Raw genomic sequence first — 27,997 nt, 5'->3', positions numbered from 1 at the left:
GCTCCTTTTACCACATTCCCTAACCTGCCAGTGCCTGAAAGGAGAAGATATGGGGGCTCCTCCACCTAAGGCGGAGGGACCCTGGGTCCAACTCCAGAAACTACTGGCCTCCTGGCTGGTCAGAGAGCAGGACTGGGATCAGCACGTGGACGAGGCCCACATGCTGCAACAGAAGAGGTAGGCTGCCCCAAGTCATGCTGCATCCCACCCCTCACTGACCTCTGAGCCCTCCGATCCACGCGGGTGTATCTCCCCCTTGGAGCAACCCGACATTCAATGCCAGGCACTGGACTGTACCCAGCCCACTCGTTACAAACCCCAGCTGCCTCTTTTCATGGGCAGGGCAGGAGGAGACTCAATGCAGATTCAAAGCCAGGGACAAAAATCACACCACAGCTCTAACCTGCCTGCCTGGTGGCGGAGGGGTACGGGGACAGAAAGGGACCGGACAGAGGAAGGCTGACTGCGGAGAGAGGCGGGTGCAGGCTGAGGGGGGAACAAGTTCCTGGGGGAAGGCATGAGATCCTGCAGGGTTTTGAAGACTTGTTGCCTTGAGAAAGAGTGAGGAATTCCCACGAGTATGAATGAAAGTTGACTGTGTGCAAAAGGGGAGGAGAGTTCTGCTTTGTATTACATCTGGAGCTGACCAGCTGATAAGGGAAACTCAGCTTATCTACCTTTTATTGAGAGTCTACTGTATCCAGTCCTTATCCCGAGGACACAGAGATTGAATGAGGCCTGTGCCTGCCCCTGGGACGCCTTCAGGTCAGGTGGGGCTGGTACACCTGGGGACAGATCATTTTATGGAGAAGAGGCCAGGGCAGGGACACATCCTGCAGGTGGGCCTCTGCCTCCGAGCATTTGGGGAACTGGTCGCCCATCAGAGAGCTGCCTAGGGATTGGGTGAGCAGACATTAACAGGTCTGGGGTCCAGCCAGGGCTGGCTTCATGCGCAGTGGCCTCTACAGTGGCACAAGATCCCTTGGTTTAATGAGCTGCTGTTGTCAATTTGAAATGCTTCATTTTTGAACAAGGAGTCCTACATTTTCATTTTGCACTGGGCCTCGCAAACTGTGCAGCTGACGCTGGGTACACTCTAAGCCCTCATTTGGGAAAGGCTCCCTGCTTGCTCACCAACCCCCACCCCAGGCCCTGTGAGGGAACCTTTGGCCTCCCCACCTCCCTCCAAACTTCTGGGTGAGACTAGGGCCGTCTTGGAGAGAGAGAGCTGGGTTCTGGACCTCCCCTCTGCAGATGGCGGTGGGCTAGAGGCCTGGCTGCTAGGGCTGTGTGCAGTTCCCTCGGAAGCGGAGGAAACTCTGGAACCCTAGCCCTGGTTGCCCTGAGCTGGGCGGACTCCCGCTAGGTGAGTTGGGGAGGGGGCTGGCCCTTACTCTGCTGGTCCCTCCTGAGAGTACTTTTCTAACAGACAGACTCGAGCTCCACCTTTGAGATAAAAAGCTGCTTCTTTAAATAAAAAAGTTCTTCCCCCAGCTCACAGGACAATGGAAAGAGAGGATCTGGGGGCTTGCAGACATCATGGGAAGCACTGGTCAGTCTGTTTGTCTGCCTTTCATCTCTCCCTCATGACCCTCACCTGCCTTGTGTTCACCTTGGGAGCCCCCACGTGCTTGCCCAACAGGATGGGCTTCAGCTTTATCTCTTGTTTGGTTCAGCGAGGAGGGGAGAAACAAAGATTAATTGACAAGAGGTGCCTCAGGTTGGATGTCTCCACAGGGTTTCTCCTGCTCCCAGTTGCAGAGAAGCCCGAGGCTATGCTCCTCCTCAGGCAGGAACAGGGTAAAACACAGAAGGACTAGATCATCTGTACCCCATGCCAGAACTCTCCCTCCCCCCACCCTCCGACAACAGGGATATATATCTGAACAGCCCGGAGGGGTATTTGGAATTTTGGCAGCTTGTAAATCTCCCAAGTCCCAACAACTGGCCCATTTTTGCCTCTCTGCCCCTCTGGTGTCTCAAAGTTCCCCTCGCCCAAGGAGAGCTGGTTCAGCAGGCCTGGGGGCAGGGGTGAAAACATTTACTCAGCTAAGATGGATTCAGCCGGGCCAGGTCTGATGGCCTTCTGTCAGGGTCACCAGGGCCGCTGGCTCAGCAGCCTAGGCCTTCTGCCCCCCACAGAGTCTCCCACCCACCTGAGCCTTGAGCACCCTCCCCCTCCCCCGCCCCCAACTGGGAAGAGCTGGTGATGATGCAGCCACAGGGGGAGCCCTGAGCCCGGCTCTCATCCCAATCTGACCCTCAGCTAGATTCCAACAAACAACTCTTTCCGGCGTGTCACCGTGCACCGTGTGCGACTAGTGTGTCTGTTCCACGTAGAGAACATCTCTGATCCTCTCTCTGCCGTTGGCCTCTCTGTGATTCTGCCTCCACCTGACTCATGTTCATCTTCTCCCAGGATCCATGAGTCTCCGCTGCTCCAGGCAGCCAAGGAAAATGACCTGTGTGTCCTGAAGAAGCTTCTGCTGGACCGAAACTGTGACTTCCGGCAGAGAGGTGGGACACGGCTGGAGTGTGATGGGAGGAGGGCCAGAAGGGTTTCTGCAGGGGTGGTGGACAGTACCTGCAGCTGGAGCCCCTTCCCCGAGAGGCTCGGGGAAGTGCTTGACACCCCTGTCTTACTCCGCTCCAGGAGCCTTGGGGGAGACGGCGCTGCATATCGCTGCACTCTACGACAGTCTTGAAGCTGCCATGGTGCTGATAGAGGCGGCCCCGGAGCTGGTCAAGGAGCCGGCCTTGTGTGAGCCATTTGTAGGTGAGGAGTCTGCGCAGTAGTTCAAGGCGGAGACAGGTATGGGAGGGGCTGATGTCACCTCTTAACCTGGGCCTCTGAAGGGGGTGCTGGGAAGGGGTGACAGAGGGTTCAGGAAAGTTGCCCTTGAGTTGGAAGGAATGTAGAGGTCCTGGTCTTGGCCTTTAGGCATCCGGGACTTTCTTTAGCCCTTCCTTACTTCCTTTCAACTCCTCTCATGTTCCCTGAAGGACAAAACTCTTGTTTTTCTCACAGCAACATTAGAATGATCACATATACCCCTTACCCACAATAGTCAAGAGTTGGGGACAGTGAGGTGGACAGCCTATGGGACTAATCGCCCTCAGTCCCAGGCCACCATGCTGGGCCAAGGGCAGAAATCTATGCCAGGACCTGTCAGGGACCTCCTGTCTGCCAGTGGGATGCTGTGTCCCTGGGAGAACTGGGGCCACACCCCGTGACTGAGAGCTGTCTCTGGGCCAGGTCAGACTGCACTGCACATAGCCATCGTGAACCAGAACGTGAACTTGGTGCGAGCCCTGCTTGCGCACGGCGCCTGCGTCTCTGCAAGAGCTACAGGCACAGCTTTCCGCCGCAGCCCCCGCAACCTCATCTACTTTGGTGGGAGCAGGGCCAGGGCTGGGAGGAAGGGGCCGCGGGGAGGCGGGCAGGAGCAAAGGGAGGGGGGCTGAGGCGGGCTCCAGGCCCTGGGAAAGCTGGAAGGGGTCAGGCCTTACAGGGCTTAAGGCCAGAGCCAGTTCTCCCCACCGGCACTCGCTCCATCCCTGCCTCTGGTTCTGCTGACAAGCGTCACCAAGCCCTGAGCTGAGACGTGGGGGGCAAGGAGGCGGTCGCTCAGGGACATCTGCCCGTCCCATCGGGCACTCACGCCACGGAGCCCTGTGTGTCCACAGGGGAGCACCCTTTGTCTTTTGCTGCCTGCGTGGGCAGTGAGGAGATCGTGAGGCTGCTCATTGAGCACGGAGCTGACATCCGGGCCCAGGACTCCCTGGGTAAGAGCTGGGGTCGGGAGGGGAGCCGGGATGCCGGCGGCGGTGAGGGCAGGGCCCCGGGTGGGCCGGGCAACAGCGGGGCCTTCGGTGCAATGGCCGCGCGACACCCGCGTCCCGCCCGCAGGAAACACCGTGCTGCACATCCTCATCCTCCAGCCCAACAAGACCTTTGCCTGCCAGATGTACAACCTGCTGCTCTCGTACGATGGGCGCAGGGACCACCTGCAGTCCCTGGACCTCGTGCCCAATCACCAGGGTCTCACCCCGTTCAAGCTGGCCGGAGTGGAGGGCAACACTGTGGTGAGGGATGCTGCCCTGGCCCTAGGGCGTCCTCCTAAAGACCCTTCCTTCTCCCCGAGCTCCCCACGGGGCGGCGTCCCTTACCGCGCACTCTCCCGCTAACCGCGCAGCCTCCCTGACCGGGAGCTTGGAGAGTGGCGCTCTAGGAGCTCTGCTCTGGTGACCCGAAGTGCTGTTCCCTTGGCCTGTCCTCTTCTCTCCGGTCCTTAGAGGGTCTGTGGGAGAGAAGGAGAAGCAGAAACTAAATGGAGTTCACGCAGCAGAGGCGTGGGCATCGCTGACTGCCCGTTAGTGCCGAGGAGCGGGCAGCAGCCCCCTCGGGTGGCGTGGTTCCCGCGGCCGCTTCTCCCACTGACGCTCGGACTCCCCGCTGTGTCCTCCCAGATGTTCCAGCACCTGATGCAGAAGCGGAAGCACATCCAGTGGACGTACGGGCCGCTGACGTCCACTCTCTACGACCTCACGGAGATCGACTCCTGGGGGGAGGATGTGTCCTTTCTCGAGCTCGTGGTTTCCTCCAAGAAGCGAGAGGTACAGATGCCACAGCGGACCAGGGGCTGTCAAGTAGCTGAGCAAAGCCTGTCCGTTTCCTTAGATCCTGGGTCCAGACACTTCCCTGCCTTTTAATAGTTGGGGATGAGAACAGAACCATGTGGCCTTTGGGAGAAAAGTCCAGTCTGACTGCATTTTCCCTCTGCCCATCTCCAGCCCCTCTGCTTACCTTTGTCATACTAATGTTTTAGCTGAAGACCTCTCCAAATGGAAGTCGCTTCCTATCATTCATTCATTCACTCCACATTGAGCACCTTTTGAGTCCCACCTGCTCTATGAAGAACTGAGACTACAGAAATAAATCACAGTTCCTGTCAGTCTGCTTCCTCAAATTCTGGCCACTGTCCTTAGTAATTGCAATGGGTACAGCATATGCCATCAGAGGGGTCTGGATTATGCACAGTGGCAGCAAAATGGAGGTCAAGCAACTTGTACTGGATGGGCCAGAGAAGATGTCACAGAGGAAGGGCTTGAGCTGAGTTTGAAATCACCAGAAAGGAGAAGAAAAAGAGAGCTTTCCAGAGAGGGCGGAACAACTGACGCCATTCAGATAGTACTGAACTGAGTTACAGGCAGGAAAGGGAAATTTGTTGAAGACTCTAGTAGAGAGGAGATAATGCTTCGAGCCCTCAGGAACCTCCAAAATGTGACAAGATATAATTTCCGTTGTTTATCTGCGACACAACAATCCTAGGAACCCTTCTAGGACTGTCAAGCTCAGACAATTTTTAGTAGTGACAGACAGAAGAAAACTTGAAAGGTCAGTTTGTGTGATTTTGCTCAGAATATTCCTGGAAACAAATAAACTTCAAGCAGGATTTCTTAGAAATTAGAACCCCAGTCCCTCTGGGGCGCCTGGGTGGCTCAGTCGTTAAACATCTGCCTTTGGGCTCAGGTCATGATCCCAGGGCTCTGGGATCGAGCCCCGCCCCAGGCTCCCTGCTCAGCGGGGAGTCTGTTTCTCCCTCTCCCTCTGCCTGCCACTCCCCCTACTTATGCTCTCTCTCTCTCTCTCCTCTGTCAAATCAACCAATCAATCAATCAATCAATCTGAAAAAAAGAACCTCAATCCCTCTGCACGAATTGTGCCAGCACAAATCCTGGGTCCCCAGTTTCAGTGAGCTCTCAGTGTTCTCCAACAGGTTTTATTCTTGCCTTGATCAACTACTTTTTTCTTCCCTCAAAATTTCAAGCCCCGCTTACATCCCTCCCAGCTCTCCTGCTTAGCTTCATCAGAAGTCCAGACTCCCACATTATGGCAAAAACAGAGGCTCTCTGGATGGAGCTGCTTCCACTTCCTGCCCTGACCTGCCGAACATCTGCCCACCGCCGCTCCTTCCCTCTGGGTTCATTGGAAAAGATATTCTTTTTGCTAATGGTTAATTCCTGCAGCTATGCTTTGAATTCGACTTTTCTTACTTTCTCAGGTGCCTCATCCCCTCCATCCCCCTCCCTTGTTTGTGCTTAACCCCTCACCATGTACTTACATCAGAGCCCCAGCCCACCCTGGGGGCTTAGATTATGGCCGCATCCAACCCCCTGTGCCTGTATTCCTCCTCTCTGGTCCACGACACTTCCAGAGCAAATGTGACTGCTTCCTTGCTTGAACCCCCCAATGCTCCCCACTGCATTCGGAAAGATCATTCAAACTCCTGACTGTGGCATTCGGAATGTGCCCTGGTCTGCCTCTCATCTACATTACCCCTTATAACTCCTGCCCGCCACTCCCCACTGGTCCTCTCATGTCCCCAGACACACCTAGCTTGCGTTTGCAGATGACCTCTCCCACCTCCCTGCCTTGGCAACTGCTGCTACTTCATGGGAAGATCTTCTCTAGCTCCCCCTCTTCGCTCCACTAACTACCGCTCATCCCTCAAAACTTCACTGGTGCTCTAGTGCCTTGTTTTACTTCTATGATAGTTCTCTTGCAGCACTCACACGAGGCTCAGCGTAGAGTGGAAATTTACTAGTTGTCTGAAAATGAAATGGCCAAGCTAACTGAATGAAAGACGATGGCGCTGTTAGTGCCCTGCCCTCTGGGACCTGGTGGGAAATCCTGCACACCTCACTACGCTGGTCACCCTCATCTATGCTCTCCTTCCATGCCAGGCTCGCCAGATCCTGGAGCAGACCCCAGTGAAGCAGCTGGTGAGCTTCAAGTGGAAGAAATACGGGCAGCGGTACTTCTACATTCTGGGCGCCTTGTACACGCTCTATATGATCTGCTTCACCACCTGCTGCATCTACCGCCCCCTCAAGTTCCGCATGGGCAACCGCACAGACCCCCGGGATAACACCGTCCTCCAACAGAAATTACTGCAGGTGACGCTTCTTGGAAGGGGATGGAAGGGAGTGGTAGCAGGGGGCGCGGGTGCTGGAGAGCAGAGGGGAAGCCGGGAAAGGCACTATGCACTGAGCTCCAGCAGCTACAGGCTCCTGATCACCTAGACACAAATTAGGCATGAGATAGGAGACCAAAAAAGGCGACCTAATGAGCAAAAGTGCGCTTGTCCAAGGAGTTGCTGTGGTTTTTCTCACTAACCCTGAAAGAACGCTTGGTATTATGAACACCATACATTTGTCAACTTCCTTGTAATTTGCAAAGCCTATTGTTCTAAAGGGAGGAAAATTGTGCTCCAAGTCCATTTCTGAGTCCATTTCTGGTCTGTGAGGGCAACATAGACATCCTTCCTGGCCTGTATTCTCCTCTGTCAATAGGAGGGCATGGCAATAATGTGTCTGCCGTCTGACCCCCTGTCGGATCTGCTGAAGAAGGATGCCTGGATTAAGTAGCTGGTGGAAGTAAATAATTTTTGAGGTTCCTTTGACATCTGTGGGCTTGTTATTCTGTAGTGTCCTTCAGAGACCCAGGGTGGTGAGGATGGCTCAGTAGAGGTATAGAGGAGCTCTGAGAGTCTGCTGTTGAAGGGAACAAACTCTCCTTTGTGGGTGACAAATGAGTAGACTCTAGTGAGGGCTCCCAAGCATATGTGGTCAACAAGTATGGCTGCACTGGGTTGGTTACTGTTCATGGATAACTAAACTTGTTGTCCCAGTGACCTGAGATAGCCAAAATTGAGTGCACGTGCGTGGGCAGAAAGCAAAAGACAGAGGAAGAAGAATTTTTCCAGGCAAGTAGGAGCTAGGTGACTGGAGATTTATGTTCCACCCAGGCTGGGCCAGCCACAGGTATGATGCAGCCTAGGCTGGGAAGAGGGATCGTTTGAGTCAGAAAGAGGACATAAGCTTACATACATGTAAAGGCAAATAAAAAATATGGAGGCTCCGTTTGCGTGTGTATATCGGGTGATTCATCCGTAACTTACGTCTCAGCATTAGACTGTAAATCTAATAATGGAGGTTGAAGTCCTCTTTTTACCGAGCTCTGCGGTGAAATATCACGTTGAATCGCAAATTCAAAGAAGCAGCTTGCCCAGTCAAGGAGCAAAAACCCTGGGTGAAGTTAGTGGAAGGCACAGAGGAGCAACAAAGTAGAGCCTCACTGAACCCTAGAGTAGGTCAAGACACTCCAGCTCTCTTGCTTCTGTAACTGCCTCTCAGTATATATTTAGTGTGCTCGTGGATCCAGAGCTAGTCTCTGACGGAGTCGGATTTGCTGTCTGGGTAGGATGATCCTGAGTGTGGGGGGGCTGCCTTGGGTGGGCACCAGTCTGCTGGGGGCAGGTTGTGTCCCATGCGTCTCAAGCTGGGCATGAAGGTTGGCCCCAGCATGGAACCCACAGAGGGGGAAATAAGGACATTGAGGAGACGGCCCAGTGGGGTGGGCAAGGGACTAGAAATGGGGAAAACTCATACACATGAATGAGTTGAGGGCAGCTGGCCTTTTCCAACCTTCCAGGCCCTATTTCTAGATGTGTTGTTTTCCCAGTCCTCCTTTGTCTCAAGCTTACCTGGGGATTTTCTGGATTTAGAATGTAGGTAGCATTCTGGCCTAAGAGTTGGCTGATGCTGAACAATTGATTCCTCGGAGTCTCCTCTCTCTCTCTGTGCCCCTTTCTCTTTGGCACAGGACTAACCTATTCCTTTGATCCAGATAGTCTCTATTTAGAAGATCCCTTCCCCCTTGCCGCAGGACTAGGTGGAGCATAATTATAGTTGAGAGCACCTCTCCTTCCTTCTTTTTTTTCCTCTCTTCTCTCCTCCCCCCACCCTTACCATCTTTACCCTTTTGTCTTCCACCTAGATAATAGATACTTTAGGCCAAATAGGAGACTCTTAACTTTCAAGTGTTCTTCTCCTGGTGGGAGAGAGGGGCTCAGAGATTAAGAATGCTTTTGGAAGGGGTTCAGGTAGCAAGGACCACCAGTGGAAGCTCCCTACTGTTCGGCGTTCCCCCTTGAGACTTGTCCTGAGTTTCTGGAATATCTGTGTCCTCTTAACTCAGTTGTAAGCCCATCTGGATAATATCAGGGGCTCCTGAACTTATCACCATGATCTCAAAGATCCTGCTTTCACGATGTACCAGGCTTGTTAAATAATAGGAAATTCTCCCTTTTTTTTTTCCCTACTTTTTATTACTTGGGAGTCTTAGAAGAATGAAAATGCACCAATAGTGTCTTGACTTGATTAATATAATTGCTGACATGTTGGTTAGCCCATGGAGCTTTATCTTAGACAAATGAATGCTTTACTATCCAATTATACTAATAAATCTGGATGCACAGGGCTCTCAGCCACTGAAGGACTTCCTCTGTGAATCTCATGGGATCCAGAGAAATTACAAGGTTCCATGAGAGCAGCCCAGCATCACCTTCTCAGGACAGTTGAAACGAGAGGAAAAACTCATCTGTTTATATGCAGCGGCGCAAACGACAGAAATGCAGACAGAGATGAAGATGGAGTGAGCGTGTCCCTGTCCAGTTTTAGAGATATCTTAGGGGGTTCCTGCACTCTAAGATGCCTCATTGTTCAGCCATAAAAGTTGTGCTTTTCCAGAGTTTCCTAAGAACTCTATTAATTGAGTTGATTTCCTACCTCCATTCACTGTCTACTTGGTTTAGGCAGGACGACATGCACTGTAATGCTAGTTCTCTTGGGTTTCCAGGTGAGCGGAAAGATCCAAGTGTGGGAGTCGGGTGGCTTGGGTTTTAGTTCTAACTCTGAAACCAAATAGTTGTTTGACCTTGCACAGATTCTACCTCTTACTGGATTGGTGGCTTTTAACCAAGATGGGAAGCTGGTAACCATACTAGTTTCTAATAAATCAGAATGTCTGAAGCTGAGGCCCCCTGTGAAGGGTCTTTTTAAGAACTCTTTGAGTGAGCCTAATATTCAGCCATGGCTGAGAACTACTGGCTTCTGTTTCTGATACCTATTCATCTACAACTTTCCAGTCTTAAGTCAATCCCTCTGATCCTTTAGATTCCTGATGTGCTGTTCGGCAAGAGGGCAATGCTCTCTTGTTGAAATTCCTCTTTGTCTCCTGAAGATTTCCTCGATCTCTCTCCTGCCCTTTTCCCAAAAACATTTCACTGATTTGTTCATTAAGCAAATAATCATAGAGAGCCTATAGAGCCTGGACATTGTTGTAGGCATTAGGAATTCAACACGGTCTGAGCAAAACACACATGATCTCTGCCCTTTTGGAGTCTACAGACTGGTTTACCTTAGGTAAATGAATAGATGTTTCATCACAACCTGTGATCGTTACCAATCACATTGTGGTTTTGTATGACAAGAAAGAGGACGGGATGCTACGGGATGCTACGAGAGCTTGGAACAGGGGCCCCGGCATGCGGGAAAGTCAGAGGTGGCTCCCCGAGGAATACACCAGTTAAAGGTGGGGAGTTAGTCCTAGGCAGTGAGCATGCACCCCCCAAAAAAGCCCTGCGGCAGGAAGAACTCGGCCAACATCTGAGAACCGAAAAAAGAGCTAGAGCACCGGCGCTGGGCTGGGCGCGAGCTGCCAAACGAGGTTGTCCAGGCAGACCCTGCTCAAATCATGAAGGGCCTTGCAGGCCATCTTGAAGATTTTACTTTCTATGCCAAAGGTAATGGGAAGCTCAGAAGGATTTTAAATAGGGGAGGGACTTAACAAGACATTTGATTTAGAAAAATGTCTCTGTTTGTGAGGTGGAGATTTGAGGACACGAGAGTGGATGTGGGGAGACCAGTTAAGAGGCTATTATGGTTCAGCAGCAAGAAATAATGGTGGGTTGGCCTAGAGATGGGCTGGGGGCGGGGGGTTGGCATCACTACAGCACAATGGATTAGATGCAGCGGGGAAGGGAGCAGACTGTGGCAGGAACGACTCATAGGTTTCCATTCATTTAAAAGAATGAAATCTTGCCATTTGCAAGGCCATGGATGGAGCTAGAGAGTATAATGTTAAGTGAAAGAAGTCAGTCAGAGAAAGACAAATACCATAGGATTTCACTCACATGTGGAATTTAAGAACCAAAACAGACAAAGGAAAGAAAAGAGACAAACAAAAAAACCCCCACTCTTAACGATGGAAAACAAACAGATAGTTATCAGAGGGGGTTGGGTAAAACAGGTGAAAGGGATAAAGACTACACTTACTTATCTCGATGAGCACCAGGTGACGTATGGGATTGTTGAATCGCTATATTGTACTCCTGAAACTAACTTAACGCTGGCTTTTAACTATAGTGGAATTAAAATTTTAAAAAGGAATAGAACACTGTCCTAAGAATAATCAAGAAAGCAGCAAACAGAATGAATAATTCAGGAATCATTTATTAAATATTTGCTTTGTGCAAAAAAAGAAAAAAAATTGTCCTCCACCTGTCGTGGTCAGTGGGATTGATTTGTCTACACGTCATTATTCCTCACAAGCTCTGAACGACCCCGAGCACCGCAGCTCTTTGAAAACCCAATTGACATCCAGCTCTACACAATGCTGTTCAGGGATCCTAAGCACTTTTTTGTGGGACAAGCATAGCAAATTAAAGAGGAAAAGAGATGAACAGAAGCAGGGAAGCTGGTAGGTAAAAATAACATGTGCTGAGTGCTTGCTTTTTGCACTTGGCAGGCATTTATCAGTGCTTGGGGGAGCTGGTTAAAATGCAGATTCTGACAATAAAGCTCCAGTGGGACCCGAGGTTTCTAACTAGCTGCGGGGGGATGCTGATGTTGTGATTCTGTGGACCACTTTTTGGATGACAAAGCCTTATAGCATTTAATCCCCATAGATACCCTAATTATTAAGGAAAAAAATATCACCATTTTAAAGACGATCAATCTGAGGCCAGGAGGGGTTAAGTACTTTGGCAAAGACACTCAGCTGGAAAGGGCAGCCCTGGGATCAGGGATCTGGTCTGCTTCACTTCCGAACTTCACCTTTCCCTACCAAGCTAGGTCATTTCTCTCTCCAGAGTGATGTGCTGGATTCCAGTCATCTTTCTTAGTGGCCCAATTGCATGAGAAACGCATGTCTCTGGGCTTTGAGGGCCCCCCAGGGCCTGCCACAAGCTCAGCTTTGTCCAGCTATGCCTCATCTCTCGCTGTCAGGATGAGGGACGCCGAGTGTGAGGGGCAGCCCTGGTTAGGAACCCCGGCACACTCTGGAGGATCAGAGTAACCCCTCATTACGAGCCAACAGGACTCTTTCTGAGAACTTCATTCCTTTGCCAGCTGGGGTCTCTGGGAAGAAATGAAGGTCTAGGACCGAAATTTGAGCACTGTTTCTGCTGTCTTCCCGCTTCCTCTGGGTTGCCCACACTCCCTGCCCGTCTCTGCAGTGGGCAGCCCGACTCTGACCCTGCCATGCCCACCCGCTCTGGGCATTTCCTCCAAGGCTATGAGCTCAGCCAGCTGGTAAATGACAGCAAAGTCATTAGGCTCACCTCCGTGAAGTATAAATGATCAGCCTCCTCAGGGGATTTGGCTGTTGATAACTTCTGAAATTCCAAGGCTTATGATGATGTAAAGAATTCCAGCCATTAATTAAAGACATTTATTTTTAGAGGAGCCGGGTAGAGGATTTTCTCAGTGCATTATTAGCCAGGCCCTCTTAGGTGACCTTGAGCTACAAATCTCAAAATCCTGGAAAAGCCCAATTCTTTGTGACCTTTTCCCCATTCGCCTCCAGATGGGTTTCCCCAGTCCCGCTTCCTGATTCCCTCTTTATCTCCCTTCTGCAACTCTCAGATCATGCTCAGCTTGCCCCTGCCTGCTTACCCTCTCCTTTCTCTCCTTACTTCTTTCCAAACCAGTGGAGGCTCCGCTACACTGTGCACTGTGCATTGTGGATAAAAAGGGGTGAGATGCCCCTGCTCTCAGGGAGCTCTGAGATTACGGGTGAGGCACGGAGTACCCCGACAATCACAGTGTGCTGGGTGAGGTCTGTAAGCAGAGTGGTGCCAGGTGCCTACGGGAGAACCTCCGAGCTGGGGTGGAGGGGCAGGAGAGGAGCCCCAGGAGGAATGCCGTTACCTGACTCTTAAGCCTTAAGGTGGGCCAGGAACTATGATGGAGGAGGGCATTTTAAGAAAAGGGCACAGTCCACGCAAAGGCCTGGCTTAACACCCAAGGACCCCAATAGTCCAATGTGGCTGGAGCCTCACACAGAACATGGGGACACGGAGGAGGAGCCAGACCAGCAAGGGTTCTCTACATCACGTGTGGTAGTCCAGGTCTATATTTTTTTAAATTCTCATCTCCCAGTGGCCCTTCTAATTAAAAGAATACAGGCATGTGATTTAAAAAATCAGAGGGCAGGTATAATGAAGAGCAGCCGTGTAGGGGCCGGCCCCTCCTGACACACGTCTTATTCCATGGAGGCAACAAGTTTTACCTCTTTCAGCTTTTCATTCCTGTTGTTATCTCCACACTGCTGAATAATATGCTTCCGTCTTTATTCATTAATTAAGTTTAGACACTACTGATGGACTTTCTGCTATGATAAAGACCTAGAGAGCACCCCCATTCCCATCTTCCCTTAATTTCCTTTTTTTAAAGATTTTATTTATTTATTTTTTATTTGAGAGAGAGAGAGCATGCAAGTGAGGGGAGGGGCAGCGTGAGAGAGAAAATCTCCAGAAGACTCCCTACTGAGCACAGAACCCCACAGAGGGCTTGAGTTCACGACCCTGAGATCATGACCTGAGCTGAAACCAAGAATCGATGCTTAACTGACTGAGCCACCCAGGCACCCCTCTCCCTTTCACTTCTATTCTGAAGACTTCAGGGAACCAGAAAAGGTAGTGAGCAGAGAAGCCATATGATGACATTTGCATTTTAGAAAGACCAGTCTAGAAGCATCGTGGGGAGTGGGCGAAATGAGGGATGGCTTCATGGTAAACCGGATGACAGATGCCATGGGAGTAGTGCTGTGAATTAAGGGAGCAGTGCTGTGAATTGAGGGAAAGGGTAGCACTTGAGAGAGAACTGGGAGACTGAATGAACAGGACCTCGAGAATGAGTGTCTTCTACTTTACTTTGCCAAACACAACCTTGATCCCAAAACCCTTTCATAAAGACCACAAATCCCAAAACCAGTGGTTCAGCCTCTCAATACAGAAAATCTTGAATACAATCTACAGAGAATAAAATTCTCAAAAATTCAAAGGAAAGCTCATTCCCAGCTTGAGTTTAGGGTTTAATTCACAGAGGTGGTTAATGAAGGGGGAATTCTTATTACCAATTCAATAGACATTGATAAATCATTCATCAAAATTCAATGCTCCTGTCCATTTTTAAAACACGAAAATCTCAACTTTGAAAAGAGTTATCCCAAAATGAGAGCCAACCTTATATACATCGGTGTGAAACATTAGAATTCCCCTTAAAACCAAAAGAAAAACATAGTGTTTTAAAAGTCCAGTGATAGCTCCATTACTTTTTCATTTTATTGAGGTATAATTGACAAAGAAAATTGCAAGATACTTAGGGTGTATATTGCAGTGATTTGGAGTATGTATACAGTGTGAAAGAGTTCCTACCATCTAGTTCATTAACACACTCATCACCTCACATATTTTTTTTTAATTTTTTATTGTTATGTTAATCACCATATATTACATCATTTGTTTTCGATGTAGTGTTCCATGATTCATTATTTGTTCATAACACCCAGTGCTCCATGCAGAATGTGCCCTCTTTAATACCCATCACCAGGCTAACCCATCCCCCTACCCTCCTCCCCTTTAGAACCCTCAGTTTGTTTTTCAGAGTCCATCATCTCTCATGGTTCGTCTCCCCCTCTGACTTACTCCCCTTCATTCTTCCTCTCCTGCTATCTTCTTCTTTTTCTTTTTTCTTAAAATATGTTGCGTTATTTGTTTCAGAAGTACAGATCTGTGATTCAACAGTCTTGCACAATTCACAGTGCTCACCGTAGCACATACCCTCCCCAATGTCTATCACCCAGCCACCCCCTCCCTCCCACCCCCCACCACTCCAGTAACACTCAGTTTGTTCCTGAGATTAAGAATTCCTCATATCAGTGAGGTCATATGATACATGTCTTTCTCTGATTGACTTATTTCACTAAGCATAACACCCTCCAGTTCCATCCACGTCCTTGCAAATGGCAAGATCTCATTCCTTTTGATGGCTGCATAATATTCCATTGTGTATATATACCACCTCTTCTTTATCCATTCATCTGTCGATGGACATCTTGGCTCTTTCCACAGTTTGGCTATTGTGGACATTGCTGCTATAAACATTGGGGTGCACGTACCCCTTCGGGTCCCTACATTTGTATCTTTGGGGTAAATACCCAGTAGTGCAATTGCTGGATCAGATGGTAGCTCTAATTTCAACTGTTTGAGGAACCTCCATACTGTTTTCCAGAGTGGTTGCACCAGCTTGCATTCCCACCAACAATGTAGGAGGGTTCGCCTTTCTCCGCATCCCCGCCAACATCTGTCGTTTCCTGACTTGTTAATTTTAGCCATTCTGACTGGTGTGAGGTGGTATCTCATTGAGGTTTTGATTTGGATTTCCCTGATGCCGAGCGATGTTGAGCACTTTTTCATGTGCCTGTTGGCCATTTGGATGTCTTCTTTGGAGAAATGTCTGTTCATGTCTTCTGCCCATTTCTTGATTGGATTATTTGTTCTTTGGGTGTTGAGTTTGATAAGTTCTTTATAGATTTTGGATACTAGCCCTTTATCTGATATGTCATTTGCAAATATCTTCTCCCATTCTGTCGGTTGTCTTTTGGTTTTGTGGACCGTTTCTTTTGCTGTGCAAAAACTTTTTATCTTGATGAAATCCCAATAGTTCATTTTTGCCCTGGCTTCCCATGCCTTTGGCGATGTTTCTAGGAAGAAGTTGCTGCGGCTGAGTCGAAGAGGTTGCTGCCTGTGTTCTCCTTTAGGATTTGGATGGACTCCTGTCTCACGTTTAGGTCTTTCAACCATTTGGAGTCTATTTTTGTGTGTGGTGTAAGGAAATGGTCCAGTTTCATTCTTCTGCATGTGGCTGTCCAATTTTCCCAACACCATTTGTTGAAGAGACTGTCTTTTTGCCATTGGACATTCTTTCCTGCTTTGTCAAAGATGAGTTGACCATAGAGTTGAGGGTCCATTTCTGGGCTCTCGATTCTGTTCCATTGATCTATGTGTCTGTTCTTGTGCCAGTACCATACTGTCTTGATGATGACAGCTTTGTAATAGAGCTGGAAGTCCGGAATTGTGATGCCGCCAGCTTTGCTTTTCTTTTTCAACATTCCTCTGGCTATTCGGGGTCTCTTCTGGTTCCATACAAATTTTAGGATTATTTGTTCCATTTCTTTGAAAAAAGTGGATGGTATTTTGATGGGGATTGCATTGAATGTGTAGATTGCTCTAGGTAGCATTGACATCTTCAGAATGTTGGTTCTCCCAATCCATGAGCATGGAACGTTTTTCCATTTCTTTGTGTCTTCTTCAATTTCTTTCATGAGTATTTTATAGTTTTCTGAGTACAGATCCTTTGCCTCTTTGGTTAAATTTATTCCTAGGTATCTTATGGTTTTGGGTGCAATTGTAAATGGGATCGACTCCTTGATTTGTCTCTCTTCTGTCTTGTTGTTGGTGTATAGGAATGCCACTGATTTCTGGGCATTGATTTTATAGCCTGCTACTTGACTGAATTCCTGGATGAGTTCTAGCAGTTTTGGGGTGGAGTCTTTTGGGTTTTCCACATACAGTATCATATCATCTGCAAAGAGTGAGAGTTTGACTTCCTCTTTGCCGATTTGGATGCCTTTGATTTCTTTTTGTTGTCTGATTGCTGTGGCTAGGACTTCTAATACTATGTTGAATAGCAGTGGTCATCACCTCACATATTTATCTTCTTTGTTAGTTTTTGGTGAGAGCAATTAAATTCTACTCTCTTAGCAAATTTCTTTTTTTTTTTTTTAAGATTTATTTATTTATTTTAGAGAGAGATAGAGAGCGCAAGCCAGAGGGGCAGAGGGAGAGAGAGAATCTCACACAGACTCGCTGGTAAAAGCAGAGCCCCAAGCGGGGTTTGATTTCATGACCTTGAGATCATGACCTGAGCCAAAACCAAACGTTGGACACTTAACTGACTAAGCCATCCAGGCGCCCCTCTCTTAGCAAATTTCAGTTATATAATACAGTGTAATAATCAACTATAGTCATGTGGTATGTTAGGTTCTTAGGTCTTATTCATCTTATAGCTTTAAAAGTTTATATCTTTTTACCAACTTCTCCCTATTTCTTCCACTCCACAATCCCTGGCAACCACTTTTATATTCTCTGTTTCTAGGATTTTGACTTTTTTTTTTTTTTTTAGATTCCACATATAAGTGACACTGCGTGCAGTATTTGTCTTTCTCTGTTGGGCTTATTTTACTTAACATAATGCCCTTAAGGTCCATCCATGTTGTCCCAAATGGCAGCATTTCCTTCTTTTCTTGTGGCTGAATAATATTTTAGTGTGTGTGTGTGTGTGTGTGTGTGTGTGTGTGTGTGTGTGTGTACCATATTTTCTTTATCCACTCATCCGTTGATGGACACTTAGGTTGTTTCCGTATCTTGGCTATTATGAATACTGCTACAATGAATATGGGAGGACAAATATCTGTTCAAGATCCTGTTTTTATTTCTTCTGGGTATATGCCCAGAAGTAGGATTGATGGATCATATGGCGGTTGTATTTTTAATTTTGTGAGGAACCTCCATACTGTTTTCCATAGTGGCTGCACCAGTTTGCATTCCTACAGTACATAAGAGTTTGCTTTCTCCACATCGTCACCAATATTGTTATCCCCTGTTTTTTTGATGATATTCATTCTGTCAGGTGTGAGGTGATATATCATTTTGGTTTAGCATTTCCCTGGTGATTGGTGATGTCACGCTCCATTATAGGTCCTCTTTGGAAAAAGATTTATTCAGTTCCTCCGACCAGTTTTAAATTAGATTGTTTGTTATATTTTGCTATTGAGTTGTTTGAATTGCCATTATTTTTATTTCAACTTTCACACATATATATTACCTTTTACTTTCTAGAGAGAGCAATTAAAGACAAATAAAACCCCTTACATGAGGATCTTGTGTGGTGATCTTGGACAGCAGCGAGGAAGAGAGCCCTCAGGAGACTGTGGCACTGTGCGGCCTGGTTTAGGGGAGAGGACTTTTGGGGACAGAGTTGTGGAGGCAGCTACTTTAGGGCAGTCGGATCCCAGGTGGAGCTGTGACAAAGCTTGAGACACCTGTTACTCACTGGGGAACTTGTGCAGAACTCCTCCTTGGTTTGTTTTTGTTTTTGTTTGATTTGAGGGAGAGAAAGAGAACTCAGGGTTGGGGCGGGGGACAGAGGGAGAGGGAAAGAGAATCTCAAGCAGACTCCCCGCTGAGCACAGAACCCCCGTAGCAGGGCTTGATCTCCCCACCCTCAGGTCATGACCTGAGCTGAAACCAACGTCTCTTTACCATCTGAACCACTCAGGCACCCCAGAACTCCTACTTGTAAAGGAATCTGTTAAACAAGCGAGGGGTGGTGGTGAGGGGAAGCCCCAGAAGAAGAGTGTGGTGACCAAAACTGTCCCCACCCTTCTCCATCAGCTGGGGTTTCAGCTTTTCATCTCCTGAGGGAATAGCCGATGCCACTCTCCCACCGTCCTCTAGGGGCGCTGTGATCCCCCACAAGAGGGGATCAGGCCAATTTCTTCAGTTCCTTTACTTAGTTGAGTCAAGAAAGAAAGGTTGGTGGCAGTTTTCCAGACATATTTAACCAAGATACAAATTTGTAAAAAAGAATTCAGAATTTTTCTGCAGACACATATTTGGCACAGATGCAGTTATTTTATTTCTATATTTAATGTTATTTTGTTTCTATAGTTAATGTACTTATTATTTATCCTACTGCTCACTACCTGATTCTCAAAAGGAGTTGGAATGTTTTACAAATAAAGAGAGATGCTATCAAAACATTAAGATAAAGAAAAAGAACAAGGCCCGTGAATTGAATTTCAGAGCCAAGGTGGGGGGATTCAGTTAGAGCACAAAAACAAAAACAAAACAAAACAAACAACCTCTGAGCCTCCTTGGAAACAAGGCAAAAGGGAAATTGTCCATTAGATGATAAAATAAAATTGACCCGTTTGTCAAGAGAATATCAATTCTTTAAACAACGAACAACAACAACAAAGTCACTGAAGTCTAGCCACAGGTTGTTAGAGCACATTGTTTACCAGGAGCATAGACACCAGCTCTTTTTCTGATCTCTCCTGGTCCCATAGGATTTCCCTGAAACATTTCCACCCTCTGTTGGTAAGTCTGGTCCTACTCTTCCATAAAGGCTATATCTTTGGCTTCTTCTGAGCTGTCACTTTCTGAGCAACCATGGGGCTCCTTGTGGGTACCTTCTTTATGTCATTGATCACCTCCTGCCACATAACATCTCTTCCTACTTCAAAGCTATGCCTCTCACTGGACCAGTGAATACATTCTGAAAGTACCCTGCTGAGGGATGCTTAGAGGTTCCACTTTATCAGCAGAGCAGAGATGATTAGCATTCCTTATGCCTAATGAGCGATCACATCCTTCCTAGCTTAGATCATCAACTTTCCCACTGGTGCTAGGGACTCTCAACTCCTTTCTTGGGTATACCACTCAGAGAGGTGACCTTAGAGAAGAGAGTTCTTCAAAGTCTAAAGTGTACTTGAATGTGTTGAAATTATTTGTACAACTTCATGTGGGGATTACATATATATGAACACAGTTTTCTGGTAAGAGGGTCCACAGTCTTAATGATACTCTCCAATGGACTCATAACCCCAAAGAAGTTAAGGATCATTATTGTAGAATTCTATCACTACATATGTGTAATGTTTAAGACTTTGATTGTGAAATCACGTGCACATAAGGAGGATGGTCTTCTTTTATCTTGACCTTAGGGCTATATCTTCTATACCCACTGCTCAGGATAAGGCAGGGAACTTCCTTAACTAAAGTTGAGTTTTGGAACCTTCCAAAACTAAAATCAATTCAGTGTCTCTAACCCTTTTTTCTGAACTTTTCTATGTTGCTAAATCATAATAAAACTATAATGAATATATCTATAGTGCTTTCTGGTTTCTAAACTATATCCAGATACATCATCTAATATGATCTCCACAATAACACTGAAAGGTAAAGCATTACAGTCTCCATTTTACAGGTGAGAAACCTCAGACTCAGAGAGATTTAGTGGCTTATTCAAGGTGTTGCTAGAACTAGTTGGTTCTGGTTCCATTCTGGAATCGAATTCTGTGATATGTTTATTGTCTAGTCTACCTTCCAAGGACCACAGTGAGATTGGAAAAGCTGGACTTTTCAGCATAGTTAAAACCATCCCAAACCACTAATACCTCTTCCTGTTGGTTTAGCCTTCTTAACTCAATGCTCTGAAATGTGATCTCGGCCCCTTGGTACACACATCATAAATTACTGCTCACCGTATATATTATAGTGATCTGCTGGGGGTGGCTCACATTATTAGCATGTACAATGTATACTAAGCCTTGGATACATAGACTAATGCCCTGATCAGAGTTAGCCACAATAACAAATACAATGGTGGGGGGTGGGAGGTCTGATGGTGGTAATGGGAGCTTTTCTTTATCTGAGATGGACTTCAGTTGCTTTAGACGACTTGCCCAAAAAACAATTTGACTCTTAATCCATCAAAAAGTACTTACCCTGAACTTACCCCCACAGGAGGCCTATGCGACTCAGCAGGATAAAATCCGCCTGGTGGGGGAGTTGGTGACCGTCACAGGGGCAGTGATCATCCTGCTCCTAGAGGTGAGGTACCATCAGGGTCCAAGCCAAGGCCATCCACCTGGGGTCCCAGACTGAACTGCAGTCCACATTGTCTTTTTGTTTTACTGGCCTCTTCCTAGATCCCAGACATCCTTCGGGTTGGTGCTTCTCGATATTTTGGACAGACTATCCTCGGGGGACCATTCCATGTCATCATGTGAGTGTCCCTTCCTTTCAGCCTTTGCCAGAATTGTTCTAGGTCTGCCATTTACTCTCTGGGACCTAGACCTCAGTTGACTCTCAACTCCAAGGATTTCTCTCCAGTGGGCTCATATGTGTGTTTTGGGTGTAAGGACTAAGCCTGAGGGGGTACTACCCAAGTTTTCACTGTGCTAGAGCGGACCAAGAATATTTCCTCTCTCACTCCTTGTTCTCTGTTCCCCCCCCGCCCCCCGCAAGCATCATCTATGCCTGCATGGTGCTGGTGACCATGGTGATGCGACTCGCCAACATGAACGGGGAGATGGTTCCCATGTCCATTGCCCTGGTGCTGGGCTGGTGCAGTGTTATGTACTTCGCTCGAGGATTCCAGATGCTTGGTCCCTTCAGCATCATGATCCAGAAGGTCAGTGCTTTCCCCAAATCTTTCTCTGGCTTCAGCCATAGCACCTTTCCAGACAGAGTGAGGAAGTCAGAGCACCCAGGAAAACACTGCTCTGAGTGAATCTAGTGGAGCTAGGGGGCCTCCAATCTAGCAGGATGGCTGCAGAGAGGCAGGTGGAGAAGGGTCACTCCACCCTCCTTCCCCTTCCCTTTCCTGTAGATGATTTTTGGAGACCTCATGCGTTTCTGCTGGCTAATGGCTGTGGTTATTCTGGGATTTGCCTCAGGTAAGAGCACTGTCCCCTCTTCTACTAGGTCCTAGGGTCCAGTTCTTCAGAAAGTTGGCTCGCTCTTGCTCAGTTCTCATTTGTCCTCTGTTTTGCTCCACACCCCGGTAGAAATTGAGTCAAAAACACACTCATATCCATAGGATCAGGGTCACTCAGGTTGGCTTAGAAGGGAGATCATGTGCTCTGAATTTATGGGCCAATAATATTCATGTTGACTAACCGCTCTGCAAGATCTTTAAAGAAGAGATAGAAGAAAGGCTCTGGAGAGAGAGGGCCATGAAACAGGAAAGACTGGCCAGTTGCAGATCTCAGAAAACTATGTGGGCAAACAGAGACAGTGCAATATTTAACTCTTCTATGTTTACACTTCAGAAGAAGAAGCAGAATTCAATAACACAGAACATTTTTTTTTCCCCTATGTGTGATCGCAGTTGGGAGAAAAAGAAAGAATTCAAAGAGGAAGTACCAAAAAAGATTTTAGAGAGTTTGAGAATGAGAGAGGGAAACAGAAGGAAAAGAGCTGTAAAGAGAGATTGAGGAAAGAGGGAGCCAGCCCTCAGTCTCAGCCCCAGCCGCTGGTGGGGGAAGAGGGGGAGCATCAGGGTAGAGAGAGGAGCATAGTCAGAAAATAACAGCCAGAGCCAGAGGGAGGGTGAGGGCCGTGAACGAGTAGGAGGAAGTTCTTAGGGGAATGTGCTAAGAGGATGGAAGAGCAGTAAGATTGGCAACTCAAATCCGGTCTTTAATGTCTGCAACTCAACATCCGTAAGACAAGGGGATGTCCTAGGCAGTATTTGAAGTCCTCCCCCACCGACTCTAAAAGACCATGGCTTTTAGTACAAAGGACACTATTCTTGTCGTAAGAATTCCCATTTAACAGGGATTCCCACCGCACTAGACTAAAAAACATGCCCCACGATCTGCGCTATGAATGGGTAAAACTGGGGTAGTCTGCCTATTTGGAGTATTCCTTATATTTTCTTTCTCCCTACTCTCTACCCCATCTGCACACATCATAAATTACTGCTCACAACATGTGTGTATAGTTATATAGTATGCATATGTTGCAAATAGTATATGTATATCATGACTTGCCGATTACAAAATGAGGTCATGACGACAGAGGAGCTTTCTGTAGATATCCTATACCCAGAATCTCTGAAACCATCATCTTCTTGGTTGTTGCACTTGCTTTTTGATGCTTTGTCATAGACCCTATTTCCATTCTTGAGATCACTTTGTTTATATTTCAGTTCCCCATAAGGACAGGAGTCTTTTAAAGGTTCTAATGCTGAACTAAAGTTCCAGGATGCATAGTATTATCCAGCAGGCTACACACTGAGCAGGGAAACTTTCTCCATGAGGGTCCAAGCTCACCCAGGGAATCTCAGAAGTGATGGATGGTTATCTAGAGGTCACTGAGATTTTTTTTTTAAAGGTGCCTTTCTTTTAGTCATTTCATATGTTAGTTCTTTGAAATTGTTGGAGATTCCATGCATTCTTGTAACAAGTTATCTTTTAAATATTCTATTTTCTAAGATGTGAAAAGCAGTTAGGTGCCTTATTTTGTGTGTGTGTGTGTAATAAGTCACCTAACTGCTTTTCACATCTTATATGTGTGTGTGTGTGTGTGTGTATGTATATATATACACACAAATACATATATTTATAATATACACACATACTTTATATACACATTTTGCTAAATGGCTACATATTACCACTGTCCAGAGTGATGAATTTGGTCATTTGACATCTCAGGGTTAGCCAGGTCCACATGTAGAATATGACTTACATGTATACAGTCACATATTTACATTTATGGGCATATCTGTGTGTCTGCAAATGTGTAAGTATGTGGAGATATGACTAGGCCCATACTTATTGTGGTAACTCCCTGTTTCCCCATCTCCATGCCCACTTCCTGGGCGGAGCAGCGTTCTATGTCATTTTCCAGACAGAGGACCCAGCCAATCTGGGGCAATTCTATGACTATCCCATGGCACTGTTCAGCACCTTTGAGCTTTTCCTCACCGTCATTGATGGGCCTGCCAACTACGAAGTGAACTTGCCCTTCATGTTTGGCATTGTCTACTTTGCCTTCACCATCATCGCCACACTGCTTATGCTCAACCTATTCATCGCCATGATGGGTGACACACACTGGCGGGTGGCCCATGAGCGGGACGAGCTCTGGAGGGCCCAGGTGAGTTTATTAGTGTTAGTCTTACTAAGGGGAAGAGTATGGAGAGAAAAATCAAAGCAGAATATGTTATGGACTCTCTTAGGAGAGTCACAGAATAATCCAATGGGGTTGTCACCTCAACAAAGGTATATTTGGATAGAGGAGGAGACAAAAGGAGGGTAAAATGGTATGATAGGGGTAGGTTTAATACCCAAGAGCTGACATATTGGTCACAGGGGAAAAGTAGATCTAATAGTCAACCTTGGGTCCAGTGAGAACTAGAAACTGTCTTATTCTTATATATTCTAGTTTTTATTTTTTTTAATTTAATTATCTTTTAAAGATTTTTTATTTTTAAGTAATCTCTACACCCAACATGGGGCTTGAACTCACAACCCTGAGATTAAGAGTTGTGTCTCATGCTTTACTGACTGAGCCAGCCATGTGCCCCTATATATTCTACTTTTTAATTTGGACATTATCTTCTATTTGCTTCTCTCTGCTTCTCCATGATTTTTTTCTTTATATCATCGAGGATAAGACAATTTTAGAGTTGGAAGTACCTTTAGTGGTCCTCTGGTTGAGCTCCTACCCAGAGATTAATTATTCGTTGGTCAAAAGGTAATTTACTATCTTCTTTCACGCTGATTAGGACCTTATTATCATATGGATTCTGATAGTGATTAGGAGGAGGAGAGCTTTGTCCTATTTCAAAAGCTTTTGTAACTAGACATGTCCATGTTGCATTCAGCTGAAACCTGTCTTTCTACAGTTCCATTCTTTGGCCCCAGCCTTTTCTTCTCATATAACACAGGACACACTCTTCTGTATGAACACATTCAGACATTTGAATACAGCCATCATTTATCCCCTCAGACTTTCCATTCACTTAATAATAATTACTTAGAGCCTGTTATGTGTTGGGAAATGTCTAGGAGCTGGGGACACGAGCATGAACACAACAGATGCCATCTGTGTCTTCATGGAGCCTACAATCTGGTTGGGAAGACTGCCGTTAAACAATAGACTTCCCAGAAGCCTGTACAATTACAGTAGTAAAAGTGTCACAGAGAAGCAGAGGGTGCTAAGAACAGGATGCAACAGAGCAGTCTGATGGGAAAGTAAGGAAATGCTTTCCTGGTGGAGTAGCATTTAAGACGAGCTCCTAGACTTGGGGAAGAATTAGCCAGTTAAGAAGAATGAGAGAAAGGGATGAAGGTTAGGGGTTATATCAATCAGGACTCTTGGCTACAGGGACAGAAAACCAAACTCAAATAGACTTAAATAAAAAAGGCATTGGGAGGAGGGTGTGTTGGTCCTCATAACTGGAAAGTTTAAAGAACTAAACCAGCTCTAGGCATATCTGGCCAGAGCCTGTATCTCCATTTCCCACACGACATTAGTTTCTCTTTTCTGCTCTCCTATCCAGAGTCTCCTAAGTCAGTCTCCCCCATCATGTTGGTGAGATGTCTTGTAGAAGCTCCAAATTCTCAAAGGAATGAGCAGATGTACTGCATTGCACAATTCCAATGGCCCCTTTCCTGTTGTATTCTGTGTGCTTCCTGATGCCGCGCAACATGTAACCCTTCAAAGAGCATCTTTCCCCTGAGAACCCAGTCTAAGTTCCATCTCACTGCAACAGGTTTGAGCCATAAGTGCATCCCTGAATTTGAGGTTAAGGCTAAGGACTGGAGAGTGGTGATGGTGGTGGTGGAGTTTAGGAAAGAATGGACTAATTAGCCAGGCCCGTGTGCAGTCCAGTCTACTCTAACTGATGGATAGAGTGGCGAAGGGGCAATGCTCTAAAGCAGAAGGGATTCTGTTAACAAGGTGGGAGGGCTGACTTATGGCACAATAGGACACATAAATGTCCTTTTCAAGATAAAGAAGGAGAAGAACTGTATAGGGAAAGGGAACAAATGACTGAAAGTCCTGAGGTTGGAGGGAACTTGGTGCAAGTAAGAAATCAAGTGGAAGAACATGACATGGGGTATTGGGCTACTTTAAGGATTGCTAGTGCCTTCAACTAACCAATTAATCATGGTCCTTTCAAAACTAGAGTGGTCCTAATAGGATTGGAGGAATGCAGTATAAAGAGGGTCATATCTTTCCTTGCTTTGGACACTGTAGTATAGGTGGCACCTGACACTGAGCCAGGTCTTTTAGCAAATATACAATTTGCCCTTATCAAGGTCACGATCAACTAGAACCCCTGCATCTTTGTTACGCAACTTAATTAGTGAAGCTCCTCTGCCATTCTCCTGTACTTACACAGACACTTTAGTCTTAAACATAAATCTGTAGGACCTTACATTCGGTTCTCTTAAATTTCACGTTATTGGTTTTTGACCAGCATTCCAGTCTGGTGAGATCATTTTTATATTGCTTCTGTCACCTCACATATTACATATCCTTCCCAGTTTTGTGTCACAGGCATATTTGATAGCTTGTCTTCTCTGTTTCATCTAAGTAATTAATGAGGGCTGGTCAAAGGACAGGACATGTGATGTGCCACTAGAATTTTCCCTGCCAAGTTTACAGTCATTAACCCGCTCTTTTCCTTTGTAGGATATGGGTGTTTAATTTGCTGCAAATTCCCTAAACACCAGCGGCATCGTTTCATCTCCACCATCATAGAAATTCTATTTAATCATTTCATTTAAATCAAGATAGCTAGTCTATGGCTTTCCTATGAAAAAGCAAATGAAATTACTTTGGAGTGACTCATTTTCTATGAATGTGAATAGTAATGTAGGGGTTACTGTTTTATTGAAAACACTCATAAAATATTCTCTCTCTCCTTTTACGATGAATGATGAGTAAAGCAGATAGCATGATGCCTGGCACAGGCTAGGGCATGGCTAAATGACTGTCATCTTCCCCAAGCCCTGGTATCCCCATCTGACAGGCACTTCTTGGTCCCTATGTCGGTGGCCTCCAGTGTCCCCTGAAACCTCATGACTCTTGCTGAGTTTCCTCTACCTTTCGCTCCTCCCAGGTGGTGGCTACCACGGTGATGCTGGAGAGGAAGCTGCCTCGCTTCCTGTGGCCTCGCTCTGGGATCTGCGGGTACCAGTACGGGCTGGGGGACCGCTGGTTCCTGCGGTGAGTGACAGTGTGTATGCGCAAACTGCCAACAGGTGTGAGGCCATGGGGGTGGGATGACCAGTTCCACATTTATCACACATCTTTTCATTCCTGAGATCCCCAATGGATCCAAAGGAGACATCATCACTCTATGAAGTGAGACTGCATGAGCCTATTTAAGGGAGGTGGGTGGAGCTGATGAGGAGGGTGACAAGACCGCTAACAGCTGATGCCAGGCTGTGAGTACATCAGGGCAGTAACGTGTGTGAGGCCATGTGTGTGTCCATGCTCAGATGTGGGCATGGGCTACCCAACTTTTTCTAGTCTTGTTCCTACCTGACCCCCATTTCTAGTATATTCTTGCCTTGAAGCTAACCTTCTCCATACTCTACCTTCAGCTCCTGACCATGGCTCTCCCCCCTCTCTCCATTTTCTCTTTCATGTTCACTATTACACACACACACACACACACACACACACACACACACAGGCCCCACTACTCTCCAAATCCTGACTGCTTACCTTTTTGGTCTCTATCCCACTTTACCCTCCATTCTACTGCACTTCCCTTCATTCGATCCTGGGACTCTGGTCCCTTCCTTCCCCTGTCCTCTCCTTTTCTCTTCACCTCAACTGAGTCCATTCCCCTTTGCCCTCCTCAGAGTCGAGAACCACCATGATCAAAATCCTTTGCGAGTGCTTCGCTACGTGGAAGCTTTCAAGGGCTCAGACAAGGAGGATGGACAAGAGCAGCTTTCTGAGAAACAGCCCTCTGTTTCCGCGACTGAAAGTGGGACCCTAGCCAGAGCCTCTCTGGCCCTCCCGACCCCCTCCCTGTCCCGGACCACATCTCACAGCAGTAGTCACCGGGGCTGGGAGATCCTTCGTCGTAACACCCTGGGACATGGAAATCTTGGGCTGGACCTTGGCGAGGGGGATGGAGAGGACAATATCTATCATTTATGATGAGGACCCTTGTTACCGTTGGCCTGACAAACAGGTGGGCC

The 27,997-nt window shown here is 47.0% G+C and overlaps 1 protein-coding gene across 2 annotated transcripts; it reads left to right on the top strand.

Moving 5' to 3' along the window:
* Positions 1-49: 49 nt before the first annotated feature.
* Positions 50-27,956, top strand: TRPV5 (transient receptor potential cation channel subfamily V member 5). Of its 2 annotated transcripts, XM_088018321.1 has the most exons (16): positions 50-177; positions 2,420-2,517; positions 2,654-2,776; positions 3,257-3,394; positions 3,688-3,786; positions 3,911-4,086; positions 4,471-4,617; positions 6,748-6,960; positions 13,879-13,885; positions 20,755-20,867; positions 20,966-21,042; positions 21,285-21,450; positions 21,649-21,715; positions 23,656-23,924; positions 26,902-27,008; positions 27,653-27,956. In XM_088018321.1, the coding sequence occupies exons 1-16, from the start codon at positions 50-52 to the stop codon at positions 27,954-27,956; spliced, it is 2,232 nt and encodes a 743-aa protein (XP_087874447.1). The 2 variants fall into 2 exon arrangements, with proteins under 2 accessions (XP_087874447.1, XP_027962229.1); XM_028106428.2 differs by lacking the exon at positions 13,879-13,885 and having other exon boundaries at positions 20,781-20,867.
* The last annotated feature ends 41 nt before the right edge of the window (positions 27,957-27,997 follow it).

The sequence above is a fragment of the Eumetopias jubatus genome, unplaced genomic scaffold (genome assembly GCF_037043125.1).
Source record: "Eumetopias jubatus isolate StellerSeaLion01/CBP00866 unplaced genomic scaffold, mEumJub1_p1.0 scaffold_14, whole genome shotgun sequence".
NCBI classification, from domain to species: domain Eukaryota; kingdom Metazoa; phylum Chordata; class Mammalia; order Carnivora; family Otariidae; genus Eumetopias; species Eumetopias jubatus.
This window is presented reverse-complemented; position numbering and strand designations above follow the sequence as displayed.